The sequence below is a fragment of the Labeo rohita genome, chromosome 4 (genome assembly GCF_022985175.1).
Source record: "Labeo rohita strain BAU-BD-2019 chromosome 4, IGBB_LRoh.1.0, whole genome shotgun sequence".
Lineage (NCBI taxonomy): Eukaryota > Metazoa > Chordata > Actinopteri > Cypriniformes > Cyprinidae > Labeo > Labeo rohita.
The window spans coordinates 23,586,618-23,604,214 of record NC_066872.1 but is presented as its reverse complement, the minus strand read 5'-3'; the positions used below and the strand labels follow the sequence as shown (position 1 = coordinate 23,604,214).

General features: G+C 33.5%; 1 protein-coding gene across 1 annotated transcript in view; it reads left to right on the top strand.

Annotated features, from left to right (window-relative positions):
• LOC127163786 (copine-8) overlaps window positions 1–8,300 on the top strand; it is a 120,738-nt gene extending 112,438 nt beyond the window's left edge. Inside the window, exons 17-20 of the mRNA XM_051107171.1 lie at window positions 4,074–4,176; window positions 5,421–5,478; window positions 5,840–5,913; window positions 7,861–8,300. Of these exons, the coding sequence (XP_050963128.1) occupies window positions 4,074–4,176; window positions 5,421–5,478; window positions 5,840–5,913; window positions 7,861–8,049 (424 nt within the window). The 3' untranslated portion in view covers window positions 8,050–8,300. The remainder of the gene's footprint in view (window positions 1–4,073; window positions 4,177–5,420; window positions 5,479–5,839; window positions 5,914–7,860) is intronic.
• Window positions 8,301–17,597: the final 9,297 nt, after the last annotated feature.

The window sequence follows — 17,597 nt, the reverse complement described above, 5'->3', positions numbered from 1 at the left end:
TCAGAAATCTTTTTCCATTTAGTTTTATTTTTAATTTGGTAATTTAATTTGTTTACTGAAAAATGGAAATCAAAACCTTTCCGACCAACTAAAGGAAGAAATAATAATTAATTGATTAATTTATGTTGTACTCTTTAAAAAAGTGATACAACAACATAATTAGTATTTTAAAAAAGGAAACAAAACAAAGCTGAATAAAAAGTGAACAGTCGCTGTTATGCTTCAGATATTTAGTAGCTGAATCGGTTCTAAAACAAATGAATTGATTAATGTATTAATAGGTGGCTGTATGCATGTTACCTGGTAAATTCCTATGATCTGCTAAGAAAGAGTCAACACTTTTATACAGGTGTTATGATATTAATAAATTGGTTTTTGTTTATTACAACATATGGCAGTTGTTTTTACATTTGAACATGTTTCTAAAACTCATTATGTTTTGTTATTGCACTTCAGACCCTCTATGCTCACAAATCCCATGTTAAATCCACACTAATTAATGGTTTAAAGGGAGCCAACAGTCAGTGGACTGACACATCCTCACACTGTGTATCTAATTATACATCCATTTCATGGATTCTCTGAGGATGGGAAGTAAAGGACAGACCATCAAGTCATTATCACCCCTCTGTTCCACACACACACACAGTCGCTGTGGTGTCCACTCATCAGCACTGACGACAGTCCTGTCAAACTGCACAGCTCTAATCTTTCTGTGTGTATTTGCTGTAGGTCGCACCCACACAGTTTAATAATAAACTGCTTTTATATTGCTCTTTCAGAGCTAATGTGGTGTTCGTGTGGATTTTCTACTGTGCACATTTTTGTTTCTGGGAAAAGTGAAAAACAGAAAAGCTCTAAAAACTAAAAACTTGTATTTTTTAGCGCTGCAAAATCGATTAATTGCAATGAATGGCACAGAAAATACATAAGTTACAGTTGATGTCAACAGTTCACCTTGCAGAATCTGCAAAATGTTAATTATTTTATCAAAATAGGATGTTATTTTGTATTTAGTACTAACCTGAATAAGATGTTTACATATAGTCCACAAGAGAAAATAATAGCTGAATTTATAAAAAATAACCCTGTTCAAAAGTTTACACACACTTGATTCTTAATACTGTGTTGTTACCTGATGTTCCACGGCTGTTAAACCGCCCGCTGTTCTTCAGAAAAATCCTTCAGGTCCCACAATTTCGTTGTTTTTTCAGAATTTTTGTTTATTTGAACCCTTTCCATCAATGACTGTATGATTTTGAGATTCATCTTTACACACTGAGGACTGAGTGTAAGTATGTAAGTATCATGTAAGTATCTTCTGTAGCTTTTGAAGGGCAGTACTAAATGAAAAACAAAAATTATATTTAAGCAAAATAAAAAAAAAAGTAAACACATCTTCATTCTATTCAAAAGTTTTCACCCTCTTAATGCATCTTTTTTCCTTTTTGAGCATCACTGAGTGTTTGAACCTTCTGTAATAGTTGCATACGAGTCCCTGAGTTGTCCTCAGTGTGAAAAGATGGATCTCAAAATCACGCAGTCATTGTTGGAAAGGGTTCAAATAGACAAAAAAGCTGAAAAACCAAATAATTTGTGGGACCTGAAGGATTTTTCTGAAGAACAGCAGGCAGTTTAACTGACAAACAAGGGATTTGTGAACAACTATCACCGAACAAAAAAAAAAAATACACAGCTGTGGATCATTCAGGTAACAACACAGTATTAACAATCAAGCATATGTCATTTTTATAAATTCAACTAGTATTTTTATCTTTTATTTTTATTCAGCTAGTAAACGTTTTCTATCTGAAATATATTCAGGTCAGTACTAAATAAAAAATAACATGCATTTTATATGATCCCTCTTATTTTGATCAAATAATTAACATTTTGCAGATTCTGCAAGGTGTATGTAAACTTTTGACCGCAACTGTATTTTCAGATTATCAGTCATTAGAAAACACGGGTCACAGATGTACCTTTAATTCCGCCATGTACCTTTAGGTCAGCCCATTTGAAGTTTGGTTTTGACTTGACAAAGTGGTTATATCTAAGTGTGTGAGTTGTTTATTTACCTACACAAGAAGCGGGATTTATCATTTGAACCAATCATAGCCGATCATAACCAGTCATATCCAATCATATTACATGACTTTCCCCCGTTCATTCTCAATTACCCCCACCAAAACCACTGCACGCTCTGGGTGGTCTGTTAAAACTCAATGAGGGAGAATACATATTAATTGTTAATGTTACACCGTTAACTGCAGTGTTGTATTTCCACTTGTGGACTACTTGTATTGAGCTTTTTGATGTACATTTGATACAAGATAATTCAGCTCGGTAGTTTCCTTTTATGTGTTTTCAATGTGCCATAGTTTCCCAGTTCACAAAATGCCAGTGGATTTTTTGGAAAATGTGTGGAAATTCACACATTGTCAGTGACAAGTGAAGAAATGTTTTGAGCATTACTGTCTGCAGAATCTTCTAAATCCTCAATGGAACATTACGTTTTCAAAGCTTTAATTCACCGAAGCCGATGCGAGAAAGCAGAGGCTGGTAAACATATGCCGTGACCATTTCATCCTTTCTCCTCACACAGAGGTCTGTAGTGGGTATTTCACCACAGATCAGCTTGAAGCACAAATCACAGAGTTGAAGGAGGCTAGTAAAGAGTGTCAAGTAGAAGTGCTCTGAACAACTACACCCTTCAGTACAGTGTGTGGGAGAAAGAGAGACTGATAAATCCATGAAGCATCCAGATCTAAAAATAAGACCAAAAGGAACATACTGTGTATTTTTATTAAATACGTAAAGGTAATGTGTATGACTGCCAAAGTTATATTTTATGTAAACCATGAAAAAAGCTAAATTAGTGTTTATTTATTTACTTATGTACTTATGCATTCATTCATTCATTCATTGAATGAAAGAATGTATGAATGACACATTTTTTTCAGTTTGACATTCTGATCTTTGTGATTTATAAAGACAGAAATAAGAGCAGTAAATAAGCAAATGATACAGAAAAATCACTTTACTTCTACACTGTAAAAAACAATTTGTTGAGTCAACTTAAAATAATTTGGAACCTGGCTGCCTTAAAATTTTAAGTTCAGTCAACTAAAAAAAAATTCAAAATTCAAAAGTTTATTCAACTTGAAATGTTAAATTATACTAAGTGACAACTTAGATATTTGAGTTGAATCAACTACCCTCTGTTAAGTTTAGCAAACACAAATATCTAGGTTGTTACTTAGTACAACTTAACATTTCAAGTTGACTAAACTTATTTGAGTTGACTGAACTTAAAATTTTAAGGCAGCAGGGTAACAAATTATTTTAAGCTGACTCAAACAAATTGTGTTTTTTATTTTTTACAGTGTACAAAACAATCTGTTATCTTATTAATAACTTTCTGTATTTAGAGCCCACCTGGATTTCATTTATATACAAATTTACAATTATAACTTTCTCATGAGAAAATGTAAGGATTTTACTTTTTGGCGAACGAAAATATCGCTGAAACAAAATAGTGGTGTAGGATTTACTTTGAAACTGTTCTAGTAAACCACTTAGTTATTTCTCCAATAATTGCTCCGTTTTATTCCAAAAAAAAAAAAAAATTGCAGTGCATGAGATTGTGTTGATTAATTCCACCAATTCCAGTGTCGACCATTCGTTAGAGAAACTGCACGTTTCTAAAGTTGAAAAGAACTACACAATGCCTACAAAGAGAGATCATGTAAAAATCCATACGTCCACATATTGCTGAATGTTTATATTATTGCGCATTTAATAGTTACACTTTTAATTGCTTTCATTTGTATTGTAGGAACGGTTTGTAACAACCACCAATGAATTAACAGTGCGAAATATATTTGCTTGTGTCTCCAAAGTTATTAATGCCTCCGGGTATTTTATTTACCTCATAAGCTGATGAAAATAATTAGGAATCCAGACTGCAGTGTAGTAATACAGTGAAATTGTATCACAACCCAGAGGCTTCGGCTGTTTATCCTCAAGTAATGAGATGTTTAATGAATGTAACAATGTGCTCTCTTGTGCAGATACGCTGCCTCAGTAAAGGACGGATCGCAGTACTTCATCCTCCTCATCATCACGGATGGAGTGATATCAGATATGGCCCAGACAAAGGAATCCATTGTTAATGTAGGTGTCTGGTCTACTAAACTACACTGAATGCTCATGCAGATTTTAGCTGTATAACCATCTGTAAAATAGATTAATTCAGTGGTGAATAATCAAATGGTTTTTGGAAATCATAGGACTTTAAAGATATAGTTCACCCAAAAATAAATAATCTGTCATTAATTACTCACGTTCATGTCGTTCCAAACCTGAAAGACCTTTGTTCGTCAAGTCATTATTTTAATTTGACTATTTTAACAATATCCTTACTACCTTCCTACACTATCCCTTTAAGGGACCAGTTTGTAAACCCTTAAACCTGGATTTATTTTTATTAACTGTGTGGTAAGAATGAAGAACAAATGCACTTGTTTGTGCGATTTTAAATATTTCATAAATATAAATGAATTAGTGCTGTCAAATGATTAATCGTGATTAATCGCATCCAATAATGAAAGTTTTTGTTTACACAATATATGAGGTTATATTGTGTATATTTATTATGTATATATAAATACACACACATGCATGTATATATTTAAGAAAAACGTTATGTTTATATATCAAAAATATTTATATATAAAATCAGTTATATGAATATAACATACACATATATATTTTCAAAAAATATACTGTATGTGTGTGTGTATTTATATATACATAATAAATATACACAGTATCAACACATATGTAAACAAAAACTTTTATTTTGGATGCGATTAATCGTGATTAACCATTTGACAGCATTAAAGTGAATATTTGAATATATATTACTATTTAATACATTATTTACATTACTCATTAAAATTTGAAAGTATTTAAGTAAATATAAGTAAATATTTTACAAATGTTACTAATGTAGTATGTTATTGCACCATAAATAAAAGCTAAGTTAGCTATAATAATTGAAAATTAATTCTTTTTAATTTATTTATGTATTTTTTTCTTTCCTAGAGGGAATGTTATTTGCTTTTAGATGAACTGAACAAAACTGGTTCAAGCAGAAAACCTTTTCTTTTTTCTCTCTCTCAGTTAGACCAACATAAAAATGCACTTTAAATAAATGACATGGTCGTTTCACTTCTTTTCAGTGTATGTCAATATGATGACAGGTAGTTAATAAGTAATTAAGCTTTTTATTTTTATACACTCAAGGACTTATAAACTCATAGACTTTGGGGGAGTAAAAACAGGTTTTAATCATTAATTTTATCTACCTTTCTTTCTCTTTCTTTCTTTCTTTCTTTCTTTTTTCCTCATTCCAGGCTGCATCTCTTCCCATGTCAATTATTATCGTTGGAGTTGGACCAGCTGAGTTTGATGGTAAGAAGAGGCATTCATTCATTCATTCATACTGCTCTTATAGATTTCATATAAACCCATTTTACATTTGTCAGTTTATCTCTATAACACATCCAATTTACACCCTACATTTGCTTTATAATGATGCTCAGGTCTTGAGCTTGAGCGGATAAAGGGATTGTGTACTGCTGCAGGGTAAATGAGCATGTAATGTGACAGCCGTTTCCTCGCTGCACTGACAGTGATGCAGATGGGTTTAGGATAATGAAATGAGACTAAAATACTCAAAACACACACAGTTGCAAGCACTCAAATGCACAGCTTACTCATGTTTCCGTATCTCTGGTCATGCACGTTTCTTGTCTGTTGTGTGTATCCTCAGCCATGATCGAGTTGGATGGTGATGAAGTCAGAATTTCATCGAGGGGCAGATACGCTGAGAGAGACATCGTACAGGTATAATAACACATGAAATGTACATAAATTAGCATTCTGAGTTCTGACCTAACTCTGCTTCTTATTGCAGCTAAGAACAGAGCCTCTCTTAGTCTTTCAAAATGCCATTTCTTAATGCTTTCTGTGCTCCTCCCTCTCTTCTTATAGTTCTCGGCGCTGTAGTCATCATTATGTCCCTGGGTCGCCCCACGCTTGTTAGGAAGCATGTTAACAGGCAGTGTGCATGATCGGCTATCATAGGTGGCTAGGGAGGCTTGTCCAATTAGCTATGCCTTCACATACACACAGATTCCTGTGGATCTGGCTTCCCAGTGGCCAACGTGTACTTAAAAGCCCAGTTTTTTCATAACTAAACGCCTGTGTAGTGCTCTCAGAAGCAGCCGTGTCTCTTAGGATAATTTGGCTCTCAGTCTCAAAGGCGTTTGAGATGATTGGCATGCTGAGCATTTGATGGCTGTGCCCTCATTTTGGGCTAATTGCTCTTTTCATCTTAGCAAATTCTCACAGAAATGCAGATGAATGTAAGACCCGCTTCAGATTATTTTCACCTGATGAAAGTCAACATAAAGAGTGTGTTTGTACCATAAAATCAACTTTACGTGAAAGATAAACTGTATTTTGTAACATTCATTAAATTTTGTCTCTTTCTACAAAATCAAAATGGGGTAACGTACTTTTTACCATTGTATCATAATTGTTTGTTTATTATGACTGCGTTTTAGTGGCACGTTTTTTAAAAAAAAATCTACGATTACGAGATTAAAGTCATAATATTTTGAGAATAAAGTCGAAATTATGAGAATGAAGTCGAAATATTTTGAGAATAAAGTACAAAATACTATGAGAATAAAGTCAAAAAATTTTGACAATAAAGTTGAAATCACAAGAATAAAGACAAAATATTAAGAGAATAAAGTTGAAATATTTCGAGAATAAAGTTGAAATTATGAGAATTAAGACAAAATATTACAAGAATAAAGTCGAAATATTACGAGAATAAAATCGACATATTTCAAGAATAAAGTTGAAATTATGAGAATAAAGTCTAAATGTTTTGAGAATAAAGTTGAAATATTATGATAATAAAGTCAAAATGCTATGAGAGTAGTCAAAATATTTTGAGAATAAAGTTGAAATTACGAGAATAAAGTCAAAATATTTTGAGAATAAAGTTGAAATATTAGGAGAATAATGTCGAAATTACCAAAAAAAAGTCGAAATACTACGAGAATAAAGTCAAATTTATTGCGACCTTATACTCGTAGTATTTCAACTTTTTTTCTCTTAACATTTTGACTTTATTCTTATAGTATTTCGACTTTATTCTTGTAATATTTAGACTTTATTCTCATAATTTAGATTTTATTCTTGTAATATTTTGACTTTATTCTCGCAATTTCGACTTTATTCTTGAAATATTGCGACTTTATTCTCATAGAATTTTGACTTTATTCTCGTAATATTCAGACTTTATTCTCATAATCTTAGATATATATATTTTTCAGGTGGCGCTACCGTCGTAGTTTATTTACTGCTAATGTGTGTGTTGAATTACAAAATGTTAGCATGCTGATATATTTATATAGGCCGTATATTACATGCAGAAAATGAGCTTCTTATGTTATGTTATGTTAATGTTACAATATGTGACTTTATGTTACTGCAAACTTACCCCCTGTTATATTGTTAAGAATGTTAAAATATAACGTGTCTACATTCATATTTCAACAATATGAATGTAGACACGTTATATTTTAACATTCTTAACAGCAATCACTCATACTTATGTAATAACTTTGTTACAATTTACTCACCTTCACAAAAGATTAATAGCCATATTTCTAATTTAATTTAAATAAATAAATAAATGCTGCACATAAAACAAAATAACTATGAAAATAAATATGAGATTTTGTTTGATTTTAGATGTACTTTTTTCTTTTGCAGTTTGTTCCATTCAGAGACTACATTGACCGCACTGGGAATCACATCCTCAGCATGGCCCGCCTGGCCAAAGACGTTCTTGCCGAAATCCCAGACCAGTTCCTATCCTATATGAGGACCAGAGGAATCAAGCCGTCTCCCGCTCCCCCTCCGTACACACCCCCAGGACACCCGTTGCAAACTCAGATCTAAAATGGTCCCAGGAGCAAGCCTTGCAGTATCTCAGTATCGCTTTCTCAATCACTCAGTGAGATGAAGTTTTCCTCAGCTCTCAGCTCTTTCTGTCCCTTTCTCTTTGCACTATGGGGGCTGTAGATGGACAACATGGTTAGACAGGGTTCTGAGAACAGGTTTACTTCCATTACAGGCATTCTCTGTCAGGATGTCTCTCAGTTTCTCTCTCTGTCTCTCAATGCCTGGCTAGCTTGATTCTGAGGGCCACATTGTAGAATGAACTTCCCGTTTCTGGCTTACCACGAAAAGAAGGGTGAAGTTATGTGAAGATAAGGAAAGGCTAAAAAAATGAGCTGACCATGTTACGCCCTGTCTAAGAACAGGAGAGCAGCTTCCTCTTCCTCAGACCAGGAAAAGGCTAACAAATCACCAGTCGCAAATTGACTGTTGTAAATAACTTTTGAAGTAGACTTCTTCCGTCATTTCTTATCTCTTCCTCTTCTTTCTTCTCTGAGCTCTCACTCAATGTTTACATGTTAATGATTTTCTTACTGTTGGATCTAACTTTTATAAGCGTGTATCTTTAACATGAACTTTGCCGTGCAAATCCTCGCAGCGTGTTCTCTTTGCCATGCCCGTCAGGTGGCAGGGGCCGGTGTTGTTGCGGAAAACCACATTTCTTGCATGGAAATGGTGTGCTCAGGCATGCAATGCATGTTGTGCAGCGTTCATGTTATTTGGCCTTTTCTCGTTCTCTCTTTTCTCTCACTCACTTTCTCTACTTTCTTTTTTTTTGCCCTGGCACAAGCATGATAGATGGGCACCTCATCAATATGTATAAAGAACGTCAGTACTCAACGTGCTTCATTACATTTAAATCTGAGCAGCTGCTCTCAAATAAGAGCCCAGTGGTCAAAAACGCAGATGCCATTATTTTGTCTTAAAACATTGTATGGATGTTTTGTCATTTTCTGTTTTCATTTTTAGGTCACGTTTTTTCCATTGACATGTAGAATCATCTACCATATTTAATTATTACCTGATAGAGTTGCCCAAAGATAGTGTCAAAAAAGTACAAAGCTAATTACGAAATCCTTCTTTTTGGATTTCATTGTGAATATTTAAGTGTTGAAACCTGATAAGATGCAGACTTATATGCCTATTTTTTTTTTTCTAGAAATGTTTTTGATCCCGTTACTATGTGAAATGTGCTGCTAGTATCAGGAAAATAATTCTTTATTTAATAATTCATCTTTTCACTCCTTACCCAAATAGTCACAAGACTGGATAGTTCAAACAACTGGAACACTAGTTCAAACATGACTGTTGTTTGTTTTTAGCAAATGAATGAAGTGAATCATATTACCTCCTGATTTATGCTTCACTTCATTTAGTTAATTTCTTCATTTTCCATCACAGAATACTTAAACATGTTTTTGTTCCAAAACATTCACACATAGCAAATGTGAATCTTCTAGTATGTAGCAACTCATTTTCTACACACATTAGTCTAGTGAACTATTTTGGGTAACAGCCTCATGTTAAAAAGGGAACTTTCCCTGTTTAACTGCTATTCTGGAATTCAGGATTGTCATTCCAGTTGTGCTGCTTTGTCTCACATACAATATTCACAAGATGAAGATAAAGTCGTCCCAAAAAGCAGACACTTGTGCCAAATCTACTGAACCAATGTATAAATGCCATTACTAAATATCAAAGGAAGCATCATTTTAACAAAGAAAAAGACAAATATGATTATTTTAAAGGAGAAGTCCACTTCTAGGACAACAATTTACAAATAGTTTACTCACCCCCTTGTCATCCAAGATATTCATGTCTTTCTGTCTTCAGTCGTAAAGAAATTGTGGTTTTTGAGGAAAGCGTTTCAGGATTTTTCTCCATATAATGGACTTCAATTGTGCCCCCGATTTTGAACTTCCAAAATGCAGTTTAAATACAGCTTTAAATGGCTCTACATGATCCCAGCTGAGGAAGAAGTCTTATCTAGCGAAACAATCGGTCATTTTTTCCAAAAATATTTTTTTATATACCTTTTAAGCACAAAGCTCGTGTAGCACTAGCTATGGGATGCACGTCCACGACGCTACGTACTACAGAATCACAAATCAGTTTTTTTGTTTTTCGAAAAAAAAAAAAGATTGTTTCACTAGATAAGACCCTTCTTCCTCGGCTGGGATTGTTTAGAGCCCTTTGCATTAAAACTGCATTTTGGAAGTTCAAAATCATGGGCACAATTGAAGTCCATTATATGGAGAAAAATCCTGAAATGTTTTCCTCAAAAAACGTAATTTCTTTACGACTTGGATGACAAGGGGGTGATTAAATTATTTGTAAATTGTTGTTCAATTTATATTTGTCTACAAATGTGACCCTGGACTACAAAACGTCTTAAGTAGCATGGGTATATTTGTAGCGAAAGCCAAAAATACATTGCATGGGTCAAAATTATCGATTTTTCTTTTATGCCAAAAATCATTAGGATGTGAACAGAAATTATGTTCCATGAAAATATTTTGTAAATTTCCTACTGTAAATATAGTCCTAAGAACTTCATTTGGACAACTTTAAAGGCTATTTTCTCAATATTTAAATTTTTTGCACCCTCAGATTCCAGATTTTCAAATAGTTGTGATCCTAACAAACCATACACGAATGGAAAGCTTATTTATTCAACTTTTAGATTATGCATAAATCTCAGTTTCAAAAAAATGACCTTTATGACTGGTTTTGTGGTCCAGGGTCACAAATGTACTTTCCAGCATTTAAGCATAAAAGTTAAATCAAAAGGTTTTAAGGTCATGACAAACATAAATTCAGTAATAAATTCAAACATAAAGTCATACTACTTTTTTCTCATCTTGAGCTTGGTAAGCATGAACTGCACAGAATGATAGTTGAAAAATGATGCATGTGTGAAAAAGCAGCACTTGACCGTGAGGGGGTCTGTTGACGATATTATCTCTTTTAGGAATGTTGGCTCTCAACGTTCCTTTACTTTCCTTCAGCTCTGTTTTTCTCTGCATTGCTGGTGCCACGGCAACTGCCACTTTGGCAAGCTCATTCACCTGTGAGTATGCACCTGTGTGTGTGCGAGCGTGTGCGCGTGAGTGTGTGTTAGCGAGTGGATGTCAGCTCGGCAAGCATCATCGAAGTGTTTTTAAATTTGTGACTCGACTCACATGAAATTTGTTTACTGAAAATATCCAAATACTATATTGTATGCTATTCATATCTAAATATTACGTGCACTATGTTTGCATGTACAGTTTTACAAGAGATTCATCAGTTCTTTTGTTATTGTTAGTGTTTTGAGTAAAAAAAAAAAAAAAAAAAATCTAACAGGAAAATAACTGTACAAATGGCCTTAATCTCTCACTGAATTCTTGGAATTGTGCGATGCCTTCAGATATGAATTGTTATATATTTTGTGTCAGTGTACAATTGCTTTCTAGTGTATATTTTCTTTGCACAACTCATGTATGAAGAAATTATATTGTAATTTTTGGAATCAGTGATTAATCAAAGAAAGCATGATTGAAGTTCTGATTGTCTAGTAAATCCATATGATGAAATTATTATTTCTGTATCAAGTACTAATTTTGGAATAAACATTCTTAATATATACACATTGTGTTATGAGTCTAGAATGGCATTTGCTCACGGTGCTAGGGTGTTGTGGGCGGTTGCCAGGTTAATTTTATGCAGTTGCTAAGGAGTTCTGATTGCAAAATGAATGTATAAAGTCATATTCATGTCAGTAGCACCAGTATATTGCGGAAAAGGTTACATGGTGAATTTTAATACTTCACCTTACATATTTGAACAAACCCATAACCCTAATTATAACCCTAAGCAAAAGAAATAGTGACATATATAGAAAGTACATTAGAGGTTGTAACCTAAAATGGAAGTTCAAGTAATCAACAGTAGAATACATTATTTATTTTTATTTTTATTTTTTTTGTGACAAGCTTAAAACATATATAATAATAATAATAAAAAAACACACTTTATCCAAGATGGCAGAAGTGTCAAGAAAAAAAGTTGATTATGTACTATTTAGATACCAGAAATTAAGTTACAGCATATATATATATATATATATATATATATATATATATATATAAACAGTAGTTTAATTTTACAATAGTTTGTAATATAATTAAATAATTACAGTTTTGCACAGTATGCATGTGCTTATTATTATAACTTTTTTTTAGTCAGGTACAGCTTCTGTAAAAATATTGGAACATCAAAAACTGCTTGCTGAACTCAAACAATCTGACATGAATGGTATCATATAAAAAAACTGTACAACATTTAAACCAAGCCATAAACATAATTTAAGAAAAAACAATCAATTTGGCTAAAACAAGTAAGAGTCAAATTGTATATGTGTGTATACCATTCTAAACTCTATTGGGGTTAGACAACATGTGTCAGGACCTACTCATTGTCAAAATCATACTTTAAGGTTAAGGTTAGGGTTAATGCTGTCACATGGCATTGATGTTGATGAAAATAATCTCCCAGACTTATCTCAATGCCTCAGCATATTCAGTACATTTGGAAAAACAGTCCGACACCATGGTATAACAACCACACTCGTGCCCTAAAGAGAGCAGCCTGGAAAATGCAGCGCAGCTTGAAGAAAACAAAACTAGAGGTATTTCATATTGCATGGCAGGAAAGTACTTACTCCTATGGAAAAGCCTCAAAAACTGCTGGATGTGATTATTTTCATCCCTTTTAAAAGAAAACAACACAACCCCCCAGGTATTTATTTAGTACAGTGGCTAAATTAACCAAAAAATAAAGCATCAACAGGCGTTGACATTTCCCAACAGCAAAGGAGTAGTGACTTTATGAACTATTTTGTTTTTTACAAGGTTAAATCAGCCTGATAGCCACTCCACTTCTGCTACATAAGAAGCGCTGTGACTGTTGACTGCATAAAGTATCAAAATTCCACACTTTATTTTTTAGGTCAGTTAAGTCCATCATCCAGGTCATGTCTACTCATGCGAGGGAAAATCTTTTGCCCTTGTATTAAATTCTCAATCATGTGGATTTCTAATAAAAAAGACAAATGTGAACGCATCTAAATTGGGACGTACATACTGTCTTTGGAATGTTAGCTTATACATTATATGCTTACTTTAAACTGGAATCAATTCTAAATCATCTTCTGTGCATCTGCTAAACTTGAGGAGTTGCCATTTGTGTAACATGCAAAGTTCATGCTCTTGTAGAGAGTTTTGAAATCAGTCACTTGCAGTTCCACATATATGTGTTAAGGAAACAAGGCAGCTCATTTGAATTTGGAGCAGAGTTTATGTTCCCATATTCTTTTCTCTTTCTCAAACTAGAAAGCCATTAGGAATAATAACTGTTTTCCATATTGGTGTGACACTCTAATTGCAGAAGAAGCACATTGGCTGCCTGGTAAGCTCCAATTATATCAGGCTGCTGAGGCGTGCGTGGTCCTGGAGAAGATACAGAGGGTCACCATGACTTACATGAATATAATCAACCTACATGTACATGGCTTCTGCTAAAAGTCCAAGTATGGTGATGTTTGATTAGCACCAACACATACATACACGTTAATATCTAAAAGACTCGGAGACAGATATTTACAGCTTGCAGTTACAGTGTAAAGTGTGAGCCACCCATAATCACATTATTTCATATGACACCCGGGTAACACAGTGGCCTTTAAGTCTATTTCTATATTTCATGACAGACCAGCCAATTAGTTTCATCTTACTTCGTACTTAACACTTGCATGGACTGCCATACAGTTGCTCGTACAGAGCGGGCAGCTTTCCAGTATCGCCTATACAGATTTAATTGGCTTTAAAACTGTCACTGGCATGAAAGTAAATGAACTTTTAATGTTTGGAAAAGAATAATGGTCTTTTCACTACTTCTGTAACGCATAGAACAAAAGCAAAACATCTTTTTATACATCGGTTGCACTTAGTGGCTGCTGAATTTAGTAGTGTGCTAAATCTATATCAAAGAAATAAGGACATTGTTGATGAGTGTAGTGTGTGAATTATAGACTTTCTAGGCAGGTCAAATAATTAATTTTTATTAATTACAACTAATATGTTTTTTTAGTATTCTTTTTCAATTGAAATACTTGTTCATGTAATTCACTGATAATAACATGATAATAACAATACTTTTGTCACTGTATCATTGGATATTTATTGTAATAGATAGTGTTTGAGCAACGTACTGTTTCTATGGTTACTGCCCTAGGCAAAGGTCAAAATTTGTAGTCTGGCATATTGTACACTGCAGCATACACACTTTATCACATTACCAATCACATTGCATGTTTAATTCAGTAAATGGCATCTAGTGAACACAATTTACAGTGAACAAAACACCAAACTTGGTAGCCTAAACTAATATTGAGTCACTTAAATTACCTTTGGTTTAAAGGAGAAGTCCACTTCCAAAACAAAGATTCACATATAATGTACTCACCCCCTTTTCATCCAAGATGTTCATGTCTTTCTTTCTTCAGTCGTAAAGAAATTATGTTTTTTGGGGAAAACATTTCAGCATTTTTCTCCATATAATGGACTGATACGTGCCCCGATTTTAAACTTCCAAAATGCAGTTTAAATGCGGCTTCAAACGATCCCAAATGCGGTTGTAAACGATCCCAGCTGAGAAAGAAGGGTCTTATCTAGCGTAACAATTGGTTATTTTCATAAAAATATAATAAATGATATACTTTTTAATGCCAAACGCTCGTCTTAGTCTGCCTGAACTGTTTTTTTTCTGGTTTATGACAGTTAGGGTATGTCGAAAAACTCCCATCTCATGTTCTCCCTCAACTTCAAAATCGTCTTATATCGCTGTTTTACCATTTTTGTAAAGGGTGTTTGATCTTCTTTGCATGTTCACTTTGCAAAGACTGGGTTGGTACGTCTGCAGCGATGTAGGATGATTTTGAAATGATTTTTGAAGTTGAGGGAGAAAATACGATTGGAGTTTTTCGACATACCCTCAACTGTCTTGAGTCAGAATACACAGAGTTCAGGGAGAGAAAGGCAAGATGAGCATTCGAGATTATAGTATTTAAATTGTATTTTTTTAATGGAAATAACCGATCGTTTTGCTAGACAAGCCCTTCTTCCTCGGCTGGGATCATTTACAACCGTATTTGGGAACTGCCGCATTTAAACTGCCTTTTGGAAGTTCAAAATCGGGGCACATAACAGTTCATTATATGGAGAAAAAAGCAGAAATGTTTTCCTCAAAAAACATAATTTCTTTACGACTGAAGAAAGAAAGACGTGAACATCTTGGATGACAAGGGGGTAAGTACACTATATGTGAATCTTTGTTTTGGAAGTGGACTTCTTTAAACTGCTTAATTCTTCACACTGAAAATAGAAGTTTCAGACAAATGCACTGCATTTTGGGATACATTATGTCGGAGTCTGCAAGGTATGTTACCTGGGTAGTCCATGCATTCTGAAAAAGTGTGTAGTTGTGAAATATTACAAATATAGCTACTAAATAACTAACTCCATTTTTGGGGGATACTGAAATGTTGAATGAAAATACTTTTTTAAACTTTCTCAAAAATGAAAACTCTTACAGTTTGTACTGCTCTTCAGCATCATTGTCTCTGTCCATCTCGTCTCTTTCTCAGTTCACATTTAATGGTTCTTTAAGCACAAAATTTTGTGTAATTCTTATAAAGATCTCACATTTTCCCATGTGCACCACCTCCTACATAAAACTCATTATATAGATATTTCATAGCGCATGTGGCCGCCTCTTACTTTCTATAAACAGCTTTGTGTGACTAGGAGGCTAAAGCAAGAATAATTAAACATCTTATTGTTAATTACTCCTGTTTTAATTCTCTGTGTATATCAATGGTCTCTTATAAGTTGTATAACAGTAACTTATTTAATCAAGCTGTAAATGTTGCATAAATCTTGATAAATCGATCAAAGTTCAGTTTAGCTTTTGGTTTTAAAGAAATCCGGAATCTGTTTTGTCCAGTAGAATCATTAAGCAACCTTTTCTTCCAGGAGGAAGATTGTGTTGGATTTGCAGTTCCCTCGGGGTATTGACATGGAACAGAATTACACAACACAATACAGTATTTTCACACCTCTAAATTACAGTTAATCCCATCTTGACATTTCCCAGTTCTCCCACTCATAAACCAAAGCTCACAAAATCCTTGTAATCACATTTCAGGCGTCACCAGTGATGGCGTCAAATCACATTTTGGTTTTTACAACACCAGTTTATGTGAATCAGCGCTTCCTGTGCTTTACAATCTCCAGCTCTGTGGAGTATATATATATAATTTATTTCAAACAGACTAAGACTCACTAAATAATAAGTAGACAAAACAAACTGTACAGGCAAAACAATTTCTCATCACTTCCATTGTAATCTGATTAATAAATGAATGACTTTTGTTAAAAGTTTCTTTTGTTGAAAAAAAAAAAATCTTATTATTAGTTCAATCAGTCAAAATGTTCAGTTGTGTTGTAATAAATGATAATTTAGTATTAATAAAATAAGAAAACATGTTAGAAATATTGTACTGTTTTGTTTAAAATGACATTAGGGCCACATTGTAAAAAGTGGTGACCTGCAATTGATACCTTAAAGAGCAACAATATTTCTGATTGTTATACCCTTACATTTAGTTTTGATGGTGTAACAAAATAGGTTGACTTAGTAATGTTTAAAATGTTATTTATTTTAAATATGGACATTTATAGATTGCTGAATTAACCCTATAAAGTCTTTATCAAACAGCTGAGGTCAAAAGTTTACATACACCTTGCAGAATCAGCAAAATGAGAATAAGAAGAAAACAAGAAAGATCATACAAAACGCATGAAAGGATCATAAGATACTTCACATAAAATATGCTTACATACAGTCTTCAAGAGAAAATATTAATTTATAAACCTGACCCCAACGGGTATTGTTTTGATTTTAGGACAACTTTGATGAAAGGTTTTGATCCACTTTAAATGTTGACTAGAGTAGTTACATATGAGTCCCTCAGTTGTCCTCAGTGTAAAAAAGATGGATCTCAAAATCCATTAAGTTGGAAAGGGTTCAAATACACAAAAAAGGTGAAAAACCAAAGAATTTGTGGGACCTTGAAGGATATTTTTCTGTTCAGGACAAACACAAAAAAACAAAACAAAAGCAAAACACTGCTGTGGATCATTCAGGTAACAACACAGCATTAAGAAACAAGCGTAAACTTTTGAACTGGGTAATTTTCTCTTGTGGACTATATGTAAATGTCTTTTATGTGAAATATCTTATTCAGGTCATTACTAAATAAATAGTTTAGGTCATTGCTAAATTTTGTATGATCCCTCCTATTTTGTTAAAATATTTAGGTGTATGTAAACTTTTGACCTCAACTGTTTATGACTTTCTAAGGTGAATTTCTGAGGCTGAAAATCTTGTTATACACGATCTACTACAAATCTTGTGTTGTCCGGCTGATAAAAACTACAGAGCTTTGA